General features: G+C 39.3%; 2 protein-coding genes across 2 annotated transcripts; one reads left to right on the plus strand and one right to left on the minus strand.

Moving 5' to 3' along the window:
* The first annotated feature begins 948 nt into the window (after nucleotides 1-948).
* On the plus strand, nucleotides 949-3,977 carry ndr1 (nodal-related 1). The gene is made up of 3 exons (XM_027140060.2): nucleotides 949-1,461; nucleotides 1,901-2,631; nucleotides 2,934-3,977. The coding sequence occupies exons 1-3, from the start codon at nucleotides 1,224-1,226 to the stop codon at nucleotides 3,084-3,086; spliced, it is 1,122 nt and encodes a 373-aa protein (XP_026995861.1). The 5' UTR covers nucleotides 949-1,223; the 3' UTR covers nucleotides 3,087-3,977.
* eif4ebp1 (eukaryotic translation initiation factor 4E binding protein 1) lies at nucleotides 3,585-11,308 on the minus strand. The gene is made up of 3 exons (XM_027140104.2): nucleotides 10,789-11,308; nucleotides 5,548-5,739; nucleotides 3,585-4,251 (listed from the first exon to the last, which is right to left on the minus strand). Exons 1-3 carry the CDS (start codon nucleotides 10,922-10,924, stop codon nucleotides 4,220-4,222), a joined length of 360 nt encoding a protein of 119 aa, XP_026995905.1. The 5' UTR covers nucleotides 10,925-11,308; the 3' UTR covers nucleotides 3,585-4,219.
* Nucleotides 11,309-15,707: the final 4,399 nt, after the last annotated feature.

Genomic DNA, 15,707 nt, shown 5'->3' on the forward strand with positions numbered 1-15,707 from the left:
ATTTTACATATATTTGTTTATACTTTTCTTTTTTTCTTGTATTTCCTCACTTGTAATTATTTTGAAAGATCATTTACACTGTAGAGCTTCATCAATATGCATAAATAAATACTTCTTTGAATAACACAATTGTTTGTTTTTATATACAGAAAGTTAATCACGTTTCTTTTCACAAAGGGGTGTAGTCAGCCATATTCAAGATATAACAAAAAATACAAATAAATGCCACAATAAAAGTTTTTTGTCTCTGGTATTTTTATAAAATGTATGAATTAATACTTTTTATTTGTATAGATTTTTTATATTAAACTGATTTTCTGTCTTTCTTTCTTTGTTTTGTTTGTTTCGTCAGTTTTGCTAAAATACAGTACTAAACTATTGTCAGATAAGTTATACTGCATGCAAGTTGTGACTCTATATGAGAGATTTTATACCGATGAAGAATCATATTAAGCAGATTATAAGCGGTTTACATAACTGAACAATTTACAGAAGCGTAATTATTGTATATTAGCCTGAATGCCCATCTGAGTAATAAATTAGCGTTGTTAATTAGTAAAGAAATTGTATCTAGATTATAAAAGGCTTCTTAGCACCTTAGATGGATTGTGGCTGAGATCTTTAAAGCCTTAGTGATGTGGGAAAAGCTGGAAAAGGAAAGTGTCCAACAACATCGATGAGTGCTGTAGACCAAAAGCTTTTCTTTTTAAAACAGAGAAAATAATTAACTACTTAAATAAACCATGTTTCCCCTTTTCGCCATCTAATAAGGTGAAAAGTGATTATTGCACAAAAAGAAGAAAACTTCCTTTATTTTCATTCACAATGCATTTGTATTGGATTGACTTTTCTCCCATTAATCAGAGTAACGCGTATGAATCCATCTACGCAGCTAATGGTATTGTTTTAGGCGCAGAAGAGCGTCAGTGCGTTCACACCTCGGCGCACACTAAAAGGCGGTTTGGTTTCGGTACACGACGACCTTGACGTGGATCACACGCGGCACATCAAAGGCAACGTGCGTGCTGCGGATTATCAAACGCTTCTGTAGTTTCTGTAAGTTTTGAAAGGAGCTTAATTAAGAGGCTCGACATCAGCGAATCGAAGTCATTCTCTCCCAAGAGCGACCAGGAGCAAGACAAGACCGCGGAGCTGTCTGTCCTCTTACTCTCTTCTGCTCTCTTATTCCATCTATCTGTTGGATTATTTGTACTGGTGTTACTATGAAACACTTGGGATGCTGGATGTTGTGCGTGGCGCTGTGGGTGCGCTCGGTCTCCACCGGTGTGAGCAGGAAGCGCGGGTCCGTTAAAGGACCCTATCCGCTCTACATGATGCACCTTTACCGGGCTTTACTAGCTGGTGACGGGAAGACATTAGCGGGGACTTCAGGAGCGGGGATCGGATACGAACAGCCATCTCTGCACCACTCCGACTCGGTGCTCAGCCTCGTAGCTAAAAGTAAGTACTTTTATGTGTATTTTAATTCAGTGAGTACTTTTTTGACAAACTTTGCATGAAGCAGAATTTAAGCTCACAGTGCTCATTTGAATCTGTCCAAACATTAGGATTAGATCAACCATATTATTCTATTAAAGATCAACTCTTTTACTCAGCCTTTGTTCAAACCATCCATCTGCTTGTTATTTACCAAGTCGTTTATTATGCTCAAGGTGTGTATTAGCTCCAAACTTCACGACGTCTGCTTAAAAGTGGGAATACACAATTAGACAATATGAGTCTTCAGCTTTATTAACTGCTCCTGACTGCAGATGTGTGAAGGCTGTCCTCTGAATTGTTAACCCCCAAACATTAATTAAAGATCTTTAAGCGTCTGGGTTTGCATTGTTTATAATGTTTCTGACATGTCTTAAGGTCTGGTTTGTTTTGTTTTTTTTAGGTTGCTACCAGTTGGGTGACAAGTGGGCCATCACGTTTGACATGTCCTCCATCTCAGCGAGCGACGATGTGCAGCGCTCAGAGCTGCGCCTTCGCCTCCCAGACCTCTCCGCCTCTGAGAACCCTGTGGTGGACATCTACCATGCTCCCAAAGGTACAGAGGAGCGTCTTTACCTGGGTCGCATCGATGTTGTGTCGAGCACGTCTCCATCCTCACACTCCTCTTGGAGAGTCCTTAATATCACCCAGCTGCTGAAGTACTGGCTGCACCAGGGTGGACTGCCTCCCACCCAGGTTCACTGGGATGAAGGAGCACCCCAAGACCTTGAGCATCCCATCCAACATCCGACAGCCAACAGCATCATGATGGTGGTTTATTCCAAGCATGTGAGGACAGAAGCATTTACGCTGATCCGCACAGCTGAGCACTCAAAGTATGTGGCTCAGGATTGGCCGCTCTCTGAGACAGTGGTCCGGAGACACAAACGCAACCACCGGGCACATAAGAGGGTGAGTGAAGCAGCAGGGGGCAGCGCCATCCCATCACTCACATCAGATGATGGTGAAAAGAAAACCCTGTGCAGGAAGGTGGACATGTGGGTGGACTTTGACCAGATTGGTTGGAGTGAGTGGATTATTTATCCAAAGAGATACAACGCACACCGCTGTGAAGGAGGCTGCCCTACACCAGTGGACGAGTCATTCACTCCGACAAATCATGCATACATGCAGGTAAGGAGGCAATTCAATTCAATTCAATGGTTCTAGAAAATCCCCTCTCCCTACAATATTAGTGTTTAACCTCTCCCCTATGTTCCCATTTGATTCATACCTTCACCTTATTAAGAGCCTTTTCTGAGTTAGTGTGCGTTAGAGCAGAAGAAACATTAAAATGGGCCTTAGACTGAATTCCTTCCCCCTACATTTATAGTCATCACATTGTCAGTATGTAATAATATGTGTTTTATAACAAACTGTGATTTCAACTTTTTCTCTTCTGGATGTTAATGTGAATCTTCATCTCTTTCTTACAGAGCCTGTTAAAGCTGCACCATCCGGACCGTGTCCCATGTCCATCCTGTGTACCTACACGCCTGGCTCCTCTCTCCATGCTCTACTATGAGAATGGGAAGATGGTGATGAGGCATCACGAAGGCATGGTGGTGGAAGCATGTGGCTGCCACTGATCTAACTCTCAAACACTGAGCCAAATCAACTTCAGCACTTACGGCATCTTTACATGCCCGTCCCCAACAATGAGAGACTGCAAGAGAACTTTAGCACTAAGCAGAGAGACAATGTAGAAATGCTGACAATGCACAGAGACATTTCTTCACCATCATTCCAGAAACATAGCCCTTTCATATACCAGTGATGGACGATTGACTAATTTAAATAAATACTCATGAGTGCATAAACCAATTTTTAAAAGATGGAACAGCTGCTATTTTATCATGCTCAGGGTTTATGATTAGCTATTCTGACTGGCTAATGTATTTATATATTCTCTCAAAGGGGATAGTTCAAAAGGATTGAATCAGTTAATTGAATCACTACACTGTTATACTTAGAATAAATATGAGTTAGATATTAACTCCAGTGGCTTACTTTTCATGTATGATGTTTGTATATATGGGATATGGCAAATGTAACGAAATATTTTATGCATATTGAGTAAATCTTGATTCTTATTCAAATATTGCTTTTATTTTCATTAAAAAAAAAGCCAAAAGAAGAACGAAACAGCTCATTTACTGCATATTTTCATGATTGTACAAATCATAGGAGAGGATTTATTCCTTAGATATTGTATAATTGACAATATGCACAGCAAAACCAAAATTAACCAATAAAGGGGGGAAAAACACTTTTGGTGGGGAAAAAAAATTACATTTCCACTATAAAAAAGGTAACAATAACAGGGCAAACGAAGGGGGCTGACTGTTTTCTTTGTTATCCGACAACACTTTCACACTTCAGCACCAGGTATAAAAAAAAAATCTTTCAAAAGGAACCACTGCTCCTCCCAGTGGTCATGTTAACAATCTACACAAGCGGCAGCAGAAAGTGACTAAAAACACATCTTGAACAGAAGCTTATGCAGGAGCACTGGCAGTAAACTTAAACACAGCAGTGTGTGCTGGTGTTGAGACTCGATGGCAAGTGTCTTGTGCGTGTCTGGAATGACAGCATTGATACAAACATAAGGGATAGGAAAAAAAAAACAGTAGATGATAAAAGAAGGTAGATGACAGGAGAGAGCTTTTGTTTCATTCATTCTTATAAGGACCGTCATCATTGATGTTGACATCAGACTTTACTAGATGTCCATTTCAAACTGGGCGTCTTCACCTGGACAGAACAAACACAATACATCTACATTATATCACGATACTGTGCATTACATTAGGGTTTGCAGAGCTCACAAAACAGTCGCTATAATCTTCTATCATTTTCCATCAACAAAGAGCTGATTCAGTTCTCCTGCCAGAACCACTATACAATCAGATATGAGCAGTTTTCAATCACAAAACATCAGTAGGTTTATCAGCTTAAATGTAATTTTACTTTAATAACAGCGTCCTGATTTTGATTGATGTTGAACCATATATATTAACAACCCTCTGATGCAGCTACAAATCAAAGTTTTATGTTTTATCACATGCTTTCTAACATTGTCAATCCTGTAGTAACATCTGGGATTTGTTTGGTTGATGCATCTAATGAAAGTAAAAATCGAAGTAATGGTAGATTTGGTGTAGTTTTCTGTAAGGAGTGTCCATTAGCAGAGTTCTTAACAGTAAGAGGAGAAGCTGTAAGAGTTACAGCATAGAGAAGTCTTCAGGACTGAAGATTTCATGTTTTTTACGACTGTGATGTTTTGTCTTATGCAAGATTATAGTTTATAGTAAAAGTTTATAATCTCAGTAATGAGAAAAATGAGAGGGGAGGTAAGTGTATAAAATAATGTATAAAATAAGTGATAACAGGAACTTGATTTTTTTTTCCTCTGTGGAAATTCCACATCAATTCTGATAAATAGCTGTGGTACAAGAGAAATAAAACTTAGGACATGCTGTTATATAAAGAAAAAATATCAGCTACAATAAAATAACTAACTTGATTTCATGATTATTTTCATATTAAAGATTCTCTCTCTATATAAAAAGGATACGTAAACTTTTGGTAAAAGGAAAGAAAGAAGACCTAGGCAAAACAAGGAGGCCAAAGTTAAACTGGAATACTTTAAATCTCTATTTCAAAATCTACAGCTTTAGAGGATTCCTCCTTTAAAAGCAGGAGCATGTATTAGCTCATAACAGCCAAAAGAGAAAGAATATTTAATAAATATCTAAATCTCTAGCAAAAACGGACAATTTTAGATCAAAATAATCCCAGAGGTTAACAGTATCTAATACTGTGTTGAGTCCAATATAATGGGACAATATAACAGGGATGTGGTAGCTCAGTGGTTAAGGTGTTGGGCTACTGATCGGAAGGTCGTGGTTTCGAACCCCAGGTCCACCAAGCTGCCACTGCTGGGCCCCTGAGCAAGGCCCTTAACCCTCAGGTGCTCAGTGTAAGTCACTCTGGATAAGGGTGTCTGCTAAATGCCGTAAATGTGGAAGTGTTGAGGACAGCACGTACCTGTGGCCTTGTCCACAGGAGGGATGCTTTTGCTGCCGACGCTCTCTTGAGGTTTGGTTTTGTTGTTTTTGACAGTGTTTGTAGGAGGGCTGGTCACTCCAGGGATATCAGGCAGGCAACTGGGGGGCGTGTGGGCCAACGGGGAGCTGCGGCAGTCCAGCAGGAACTTCCGGTCATAGATGATTCGGGTTCCTGCAGGGCCAATTCAAGAGCTGATATCAGTTTGCTGTTTAATAAATAGCTTTTATTGCAGTTTACACACTACTGTCAATTAATAAAGACAACCATTTAAGTGCTCTGTACACTTAAAAATCCCCAAATTTTGTAGAACTGAACCAAAGCACAGATCTGTAGTGCTGGAGAAATGATGTGTATTCAGGAGATTTGAACAGTGGGCGTGATACACAAATCATATATTTCTATATTTATCAAATCATTAATTTTGTATAAGCTGTGTTTTTCTGTGATTTTGTTAATTGCAAGTAAACTTAGTTTGTTTACCTATCACATATGAATGAGTGAGCTGAACATTTTCAGATCTACATATCCCTCATAAAAATCCCCCTCCCCCCTTTAATAATTCTTGTGCAGTGTGAAAGCAAAACAATTATCAAATAAAACACACTCTTATGCAAACACAGCCCTTCTAAAACATATACATTGAACATTTCTGTGTTCAGGCTGTTATCCTCCAGGTCGTGACTGCGCCACTGCCTGACTATGACACAAAGGTGTCACATGAGACTCAGACCAGAGCTTCTCTGCATGTCTGAACATGTCCTAAAGGTGTGCTAAGCTGCAAGATATACACCATGTTCAGCTTTTACAGTTTCTTCTTGGACACGGTATTGCCATTGTGGAGATTTTTTTAATACCACTTTAGTGACCTTTATTAAAGACGAGTACAGCGATGTTTAATCCTGTTGTTAGTTTTAGAAGCTCTTGCCGATATTTACAGTAATATAACAAAGCATTTCCTTTTAGTTTGTTCCTAACTACTAAATACCCCAAGACTTCATTTTGTCTACATTCTTGAAAGAAATTGTAGAATTTTGTTAATATGTAAATAACTATTTTATTATGCTGCAAGCAAAGATTCAAATTGGTCTATGACATCATCTGGTGACTTCTAGTGAGCTTTTGAACATGCTTTCTTCCAAAAGAGGCAACACTACATACAGCACATTCTATCTTTTACAAATTCTTACAGTGTCTTGTTAAATGTATAATACATGATACATGGGTCTGCCCCAAACCGCAAAACTGTGTAGGATGTCTCTATATACTGCTGCATTAACTTTTCCCTACACTGGAATTAAGAGGCATAAACAAGATCCAGCATGACAATGCCCCTGTGCACAAAGCAAGCTCCATGTAAACATTATTTGCAAAATTTGGTGTTGGACTCAAATGTCCTGCACAGACCCCTGACCTCAACCTAACTGAACATCCTGAAGATGAGCTAGAATACAGACAGCACCTCAGACCTCTTCACCGGACGTTCACTGAAAGTCATTAATACTATTGTGGCTGAAAAGGCACAAATTATACACGCATGCACACACACAGTGTATTTGTCCTGTAGTATTTTGTATTCTGTTTGCACTGTTTTTTGTCTTGCTCTGTTTGCACACGATGAACTTTATGGGGCCAGGACAACTTACTTTATGTCCTTAGCTCTATGTTGTTCTATGTAGGACCATGGACCGGGAGAAACGCTTTCTCATTTCACCACGTATGGCGTCAGATATATAACGGTAGAAAATACAATAAAGGCTTCTGGACTCCACATGAAATCCCCACAGTCCAACTCCACAATCCAGTGGAATGCATTTTGAGAAGTGTCCAATCCTTATCTGAGTAAAAATGGGAATAAATCTGGAAAAGGATGTTCAAAACAAATGAATTTGATGGTCAAGTGTCAAAAACTTTTTTAATTATATATAAACTTCAAATAAAAGTAACTGCTAATAAAGTGAAATGACTTGTGGTTTCTGGTCAGAACTGAAAACTAGATTTTATCAGCTGTCTCTGAGCAAAAGCCACATGAAAAAATATAAAATGTAGATATTTCTAACAGACCTGAACAAGGTCAAAGCGATTAGAACATGGTATCAGGCATGAGGTTATCATACAGCTGAGTTCAGTTTCAGGCTTCCCACCTTACACACAACCACACCAACAAACACATGGGTCCTAATGTGCCAGTAAATCAAAAACAATCTGCCTTACAAGGTCAAACCTCCCACATTTACAGCTACTCAGATAAAATACTCAGGGCAGATGTGCAAGAACTGAATCCATGTACTGATACTCATGCAGAAAGAAAACCAAGAAAGGAAGGTGCGAGTGTGAAGCAGCACAGAGCAGCCTGTTGATAACATGCAGCATGGGAGTATAGTTCCTCTAAAGCACTGTACAGGTCCAAAGAGAGTGCCTTGTTCAGAGTAAACTGAGGTGATTGTTTTGTGTATTATTGTCCCATATTGTCCTGGATTCCCTCTCATATTTTCTTCAAAATTAGATACAGTTGACAAAGATACCACAAATCCATGCAAAGAAAAAACAGAAATTCCTCTGAAATTTCAGGTTAGATGTCGATCCAGAATGCCAGTTAAGATGCTTCTGTGGATTTTCAATCCGCTATTAAGCTATACAAAGAATCTATTTCATCTGAGACATCAGCTTGTTTAAGAAAGTGTCTGTCAAAAAGTAGTACATGATTAAATTGTGGAATATGATCCACAGTATTATTTTGCCCATTTACTTTTACTGTTAACAGTGTAGCCTACAAGAGCACAGCTTGTAGCACTGAAGCTGGAGATGTGCATGTATTAAAACTGGAAATCTGTGTGTTGGTGTTAACTGTAGAGCACAACATGATCTTTGCAGCATAAATAAAACATCATTAAAAATAAAATTAGAAGCAACTTTTGCTTTAACTGTTATACTTTGTCTTTGGAAAATTACCAGTTTTTTTTTTGTTTTATTTCTATGGAAAATCAGTAGTTGTGCAACCCATAAATAATCAGGTCCATAAATATTTGCACAATGTGGTGGTTATTACTTTAGCAGACTATAATAGCATCTTGAAGTTGATATTAATTAATAAATATGAATTCAGATGATGAATCTGATCTCAAACTTCAGACTTAAAAGGTATTAAAAGGTTTAATTTCACATCCAAATAATTCTACATCCAAAACGTACAAGTAAACTTTAACAGTAATTGGACAAACTAGCAATCTTAAAGTAAACTGTTATATTTAATACTTGATTGGAGATTCCTTGTAGTCAGTGACCATCACAGTGTTTCCTAACTGGTGATGTTCTGTCAGGCTTTTAATGCTGCTGTTTTCAGTTCCTGCTTGTTCTTGAGGTGTTTTGCCTTCAGCAAGTGAAATGCATGCTCAATTAGATTCGAGTCAGCAGAATGACTTGGCAGGACATAAAGACTGCATTTGGCTGAAACTTACATACACAATATAAGCCTAAACACTTCAGACCTCGCCCTGATGCTATTGTCAGCAACCACATTATCAATAAACACAAGTAAAACAGTTCCACTGGACATGCACACACGCCATAAGATAAGGAAGTAGGCTTTAGATCATAAAAGTTTCCTTTCCTCCTTCAAATGCTTCTTTTCCCATTCCCCAGAAGTCATCCATGTCACAGTGCTATCTAGCTGACTGAATTGTAAATCAATGCTAACTAACTACCTAGCAAAATCAGTTGGTTATTAATCATGGAATAGTTTACTGTTGCCTTTACTAGAGTAGAAACTGAAATAGAATAATTTTAAACCATCACTAAAATATCATTTTAAACACATGCATTATGCAAAGTATTATGATTTTTCCTTATACACACTGACAATAAGCCAGGCCCCAGTTCAATGTAATGCCTCGGCATGCATGCAAGTCTGTTTTTATGTTTACTCATAGGGCTTTTGCTTTTATCCAAAGCAACTTACAACTGAGACAAAATACAGCTACGCAGTTGAAGGTTACAGAAAAACTCCAACCTGAAAGACATTAAACAAGTTCATATTTAAGCAAGTGTGTGATTCTGGAGCTTATTTGTTGGTCAATATTACCAAGTTGGTGGTTGTGTATTCTGCAGATGCCAGGGGACATTTTTGCTAGTGCAGTAACTAAATTTCAAAAATGAGGGATGTGCTGATTTTCCTGTTAGCTCCAAGAAAAAAAAGACTATTTTCTCACCTGATACTTTTCAATCTGATTAAACTAGTCAGTTTAACTGCTAGAACATAGCTAGTTACAAGGTAACAACCCATCAGATAATCTGCAGCCTTATCCACTAAAATTAAAGAGATGACAAGTTTCAGATCCTTCACTGGTCTTGCCCATGAGAAAGATCAGGCTATTCTTAGATCTGAAGGCTGCATGGAGGGTGAGAAAGCTGCTCCTGCCACCACACTTTGATGACAGCAGTTACATTCCAGTGTGCTGTACGCACTGTGTGTGTGTGTGTGTGTGTGTGTGTGTGTGTGTGTGTGTGTGTGTGTGTGTGTGTGTGTGTGTGTGTGTGTGAGTGAGAGAGAGAGAGAGAGAGAGAGAGAGAGAGAGAGAGAGAGAGAGAGAGACTGAATGGACAGAGATAAACACACATGACAAACAGAAGGAGAGCATGCAAACCTAACAACAGCACTAAAGGACAACAGTGTACACAATAAAACATCTATGAAATCAAGCAGGAACCATGCAAAGAGGAAAAGAGTGCAGAGAGGAACAAATGCATGCATTACACAAACAATACATGTGGCTGAGCATGTTACGGTCACTAGCTGCTTGAACAGATTAGTAAAGAATAAAATCCTGAGTAGTGTTGTTTGTCCTAAGGAAATAATCAGCTGGTGAGATGGAAAAAATAAAAAAATCCCTTACCAAGAGCGACATACAATTGATCTAATTTTATACAAAGTTAAAGTTAAGGGCCTTACTCTAAAGTTGGGCCTAGAAGTGACAGCCTGGTGGACGTGGGACTCGAATTCTCAACCTTCTGGTTGGTAATCCAAAACCTTATAACCACTAGGCTACTAGTATAGCTTAACTTCATATTTGGAAACAACTGTGGACAGTCTGTTATGTTACAAGTCATATATCACCTCTGACTGATACAATGCGATAAACTGGAGTCTGAATAACTGTCAAAGCTGCGGTTAGAAAATATACTAAGCATTTGAGACCAATCTGAGTTGAGAATACGGATCTGTACCTCCGGGAGTGGTGCTAAACAGAGTCCCTCCAGGTGTGCTGGAGTAGTCATGGGGTAGATGGGCCGAGTCGGTGATGGTCACCCGTCTGGTGGCCGGAATGGCGCGGCTGCTGGTCTTCTGGCTGCTTATTGACATTCTAATCTCCAAAACTTTAAACCACTAGCACAACATCAACAACACAATTCACAAAACTCCCTCTCAAACCTTCTACTAGCTCGTCAGGAATCTGTGAGCAACAAAGTTTCTAATCTCTTTAGCTTCTCCGTCTATTTTTAAAGCAAATCTGACTACATAAAAAATACAAACTGCCGAGAATTATATCATCTCCTCCACGCGTTCCCGCTTACAAGCTAGCTAAATATGCTAAGCTTCACTAACCACGTTCTTTCTCACTCTCTCACTCTCTCACTCACTCACTCACTCACACACACACACACACACTCACACACTCACACACACACTCACACACTCACACTCTCACACACACACAAACACTCAACAACACCAGGAAAGGGCTATTTAAAACAGAGCCCGTGACGTTATCGGAGCGCACGAATTACACGTCACGAAAGGGCCGGTGCATGACGGGAAATGTATGCTGAAGTTTTGTGCTGAAAATAAATGCATCAATTATCAAATCCGACAAATGCATTATAAGATCAAATTATTATTAAATGTAACATTATATATAAATATTCTTTTATTCAGTTTTTTTATTCAAACCCCATATTTGCATGTAAATAAACATATGCACCAAATATCCTTACTATGCTTATTTCTATAAATTATATATATATATATATATATATATATATATATATATATATATATATATATATATATATATATATATATATATATATATATATATATATATAGTACAGACCAAAAGTTTGGACACACCAGGACAATGACCCCAAACAGGACAATGACCCCAAACACACCTCCAGGCTGTGTAAGGGCTATTTGACCATGAAGGAGAGTGATGGGGTGCTGCGCCAGATGACCTGGCCTCCACAGTCACCGGACCTGAACCCAATCGAGATGGTTTGGGGTGAGCTGGACCACAAAGTGAAGGCAAAAGGGCCAACAAGTGCTAAGCATCTCTGGGAACTCCTTCAAGACTGTTGGAAGACCATTTCAGGTGACTACCTCTTGAAGCTCATCAAGAGAATGCCAAGAGTGTGCAAAGCAGTAATCAAAGCAAAAGGTGGCTACTTTGAAGAACCTAGAATATGACATATTTTCAGTTGTTTCACACTTTTTTGTTATGTACGTATTTTTTTGTTCATTGCTTCAACATTAAATCATTGTTAGTCCAACAACAGAAGCATCAGAATGCACATACAGTGTAATCAGGGTTGAAAATTGAATACTTTTATTAAATCACATTTTAACTATTGTCTAAATGTTAAACTATTGTCTAATAAGTCCTCTGAATATCAAAAATCTTTTCTACATAGATACACTATATGCCCATAAGTATGTGCACACCCTTATGTTGGAAGTGTACAATTAAGTAGAATGACATTGTATGACAAAACATGACAATGCAACTGTGCACAAAGTGAGCTACGTAAACCCAACTGTGCACAAAGTGAGCTACGTAAAGACATGGTTTGCCAACGTTTGTGTGTAAGAAGTCAAGCAGCTTGCACAAAGCCCTGACCTTAACACCAGTGAGTACCTTTGGGATAAACTGGAATGCCAGCTGTGTTCTCCAGACCTGTTAGTATCATCAAAACCAGCTATGCACAGGTGTTGAGTTGGTGGGGCAAGCAATCGAGGGGAACAGCAGGGCACACTATGTGAGTGGTGTGGCTGAATGACAGTGCAACATCTGGGTGTAATTTTTTCCATGTTAGGAACTCGGCCCTGTTCTCTGGGTTGTCAGTGCAGAACATGCACAAGAACTGGCCAATCTTCCTCTTTTGACCACTCCACCTGACCGTTAACGTAAAGTGATACCCTGAGGTCAGACTTACCCTCATCGCTAGTTTGTCTGTAAAGATGGTGCACATGAATTGACGTTCCAGGTCAGTCCCAATGTTCCATAGTATCCCAAAGTTCCAGGACATATAGCTATAGAGGATTTGACTGTGGCAAAGGCTGAAGGTAGGTTGTGGAATGGGATAATGTGTAATGATTTTGAGATGTGGTTTATGATAACCAATATTATGGTCTAGCCTTGAGATTCCCACATGTTAGTAATGAAATTGATTGCCATGAGGGTACAGAGCCATAGGGGTATGGTAGTATGAATTTACTGACCAGCAGAGCTTGTATGTGATCATGGTTGGAGGTAGATGCTTTGTATACAAGGGTGGCCCATGTCTATTGAGGTGTGTGTCTACGTGATGAGCTTAGTTAGCAGCTGGTCAGATATAAAGAGCTTATTTGAGGAGTATTAATGGGAGCCTGCTGTTAAGGGTTGATGTCTTCCTTGAAGCAGGAGGAGGTAAGGATGAGCTCCTCACTGCATTTTTATGGGTCATTGGCATGGAAACCACTGCAGGTTCTTGACCATCTTGGGCCTTGTTCAGGTGGTGATGTCAATCACCTTGGACTGGTTCAAGATTTTGTCTGGGCCTATGAAACATCAACCAACAACACCAGGCACTTAATGATGACCTAAAAAACTCCATCTGCCGTGTGTTTCAGTAAAATCTCACTCTTCATTCAAAACAAATTTTTTCACTGTGTTTTTTTATTGTTACAGTTACAGTCTGAGGAGTTTGGAACTTGAATGTTTCAGGGTTTTTTTTGCAATACAACAGCATTAGACCAGCACAGAGATGTACACAGGAAACTACTGAATTAGACTGTAAGATATGTATTTATGGTCTGCTGCTGATCACAGGATTGCACGCAAAGGCATGCATGCACATGCACACACACAGGCACACACATACAAACACACACACACACACACACACACACACACACACACACACACACACACACACACACACACACACACACACACACACACACACACACACACACACAAAATTCGTTGTGTAGACTGAAACATCCAAAAGCACATGCTTTCAATGGCTCTTGTTTTTGTTACTCAGTAATGGTGCACATGATCCTCTCTCATCAAATTACATGACTGAATGACTGGGACGATTCACTCTATTTCTATTCTCCCTTTATCTCTTTGCCTGCAGATCACAACACGTTGCCATGTGTTGAGAAAATCCAACCAGCTGAGGCAGACAAGATCACCTGGATGCATTTGGAGGATGAGAACATCTTCATAAACATGACCAGATATAAATACTCTGTCCATACAAATTGTAAACTGGTCTTTAGTTTCTCTGCAAGAAACATGCTGCAATATCGTCTTTCACTTGATGACAGCAGACTAATTTAACACACACAGATAAAATTCAAGAGCACTGTGACTACTAATGCTAACATGCACAATAATGTCTAGTCATAAAAAGCAGGAGGGAAGAGATTTCAAAAGGAACCACTGGATCCCACTGAATATGCAAAACCTTGAAGTCCTTAGCTAATGTAGATGTTATAAACTATGTATTACAAATGACAATTTTGTTATTTATAATGGGGGCTTGGCAGCTTAGTTTTTATAGAATTTGCTTCACACGTCCTCCCTTTGTGTGCTACATCTGCATGTTCTTCCTCTGTGATCTCCAGTTTTATTCCCAGTCCAAAGACATGCCTTATAGGATGATTAGCATCTCTAAATTGTCATTAGAGTGTGAAGGCATGTGTGAATGTGTATTTGATTGTGCCCTGTGATTGGTTGGCACCCAGTGACCTGTCACCTGGGATAGGCTCCAGGTTTACCCATAACAATAAAGACAGAAGACAGAGAGCATGGAGAGTATAAACATCCTATATAGGGATTACCAGTCTTCAGTTCAATTAATTTCAAATTTGTGTATATAGCATGTAACGATGGACATTGTCTCCAAGCAGCTTTACAAAACATAAGATATTATACAAAGATTAATCTAATACAAAAATTCAATATTAATATTAGACATATTTGTATTTTGTATTTATCCCCAAAAACAAGCCTCAAGTGACTGAGGTGATTGTGGCAAAGAAAACCTCCCTTAGATGGAAGAGAAAGAAACCTTGAGAGGAAACAGGCTCAAAATTGAACCTCGTCCTTATTTTGGTGACACTGGAGGGTATGATTATAATTATACAGTCTGGCAATTGTGTACTGAGTAGGAAGTGGTTGTCCTCAAAGACCACATGTAGTTGGCATCTTCTCTTAGAATGTCCCGGATACTTCAGTCCAGCATCTGAGTTGTTGTAGAGGAGCCCCTTAATTATGTGGGGGACATTTTTAAGCGATTTTAAAGACACATAAGTGAATACAACAGTATTCGTTTCACTTACATTCCTATAACGATCTTAAGGCTGTGCTGGCTCTGGAGCTGAACCTGATCTAACTGATATGCAGATGGTGTATTTGCCATTAGAAACTATCCTCTTTTGGTAGTCTTTTTTGCAATCCTAGATCACTCATAGTATATAGTAGCAATCTCCATAGTAAATAAACCGCTGGTATCCCAGAAGGTATGATGGTAAGGCTAATAGTTCTGACATACCCAGAACAAGAGACATGTATATAGGGAACCCAGAGGTGTAGGTTATCTTCAGTCAGATTTACTGACTACTTGGAAAATGCAACAGACAAATCACAAACCAAGAGGGAAGCAATTATACCACTCACTCTCACTCATTTTCTACCACTTATCCGAACTACCTCGGGTCATGAGGACGCCTGTGCCTATCCCAGGCGTCCCTATCGCCTGTGCCTATCCCAGGCGTCATCGGGCATCAAGGCAGGATACACCCTGGACGGAGTGCCAACCCATCGCAGGGCACACGCACACACTCTCATTCACTCACGCAATTTCCCGGAGGAAAC

This window comes from Tachysurus fulvidraco, chromosome 21 (genome assembly GCF_022655615.1).
Source record: "Tachysurus fulvidraco isolate hzauxx_2018 chromosome 21, HZAU_PFXX_2.0, whole genome shotgun sequence".
Lineage (NCBI taxonomy): Eukaryota > Metazoa > Chordata > Actinopteri > Siluriformes > Bagridae > Tachysurus > Tachysurus fulvidraco.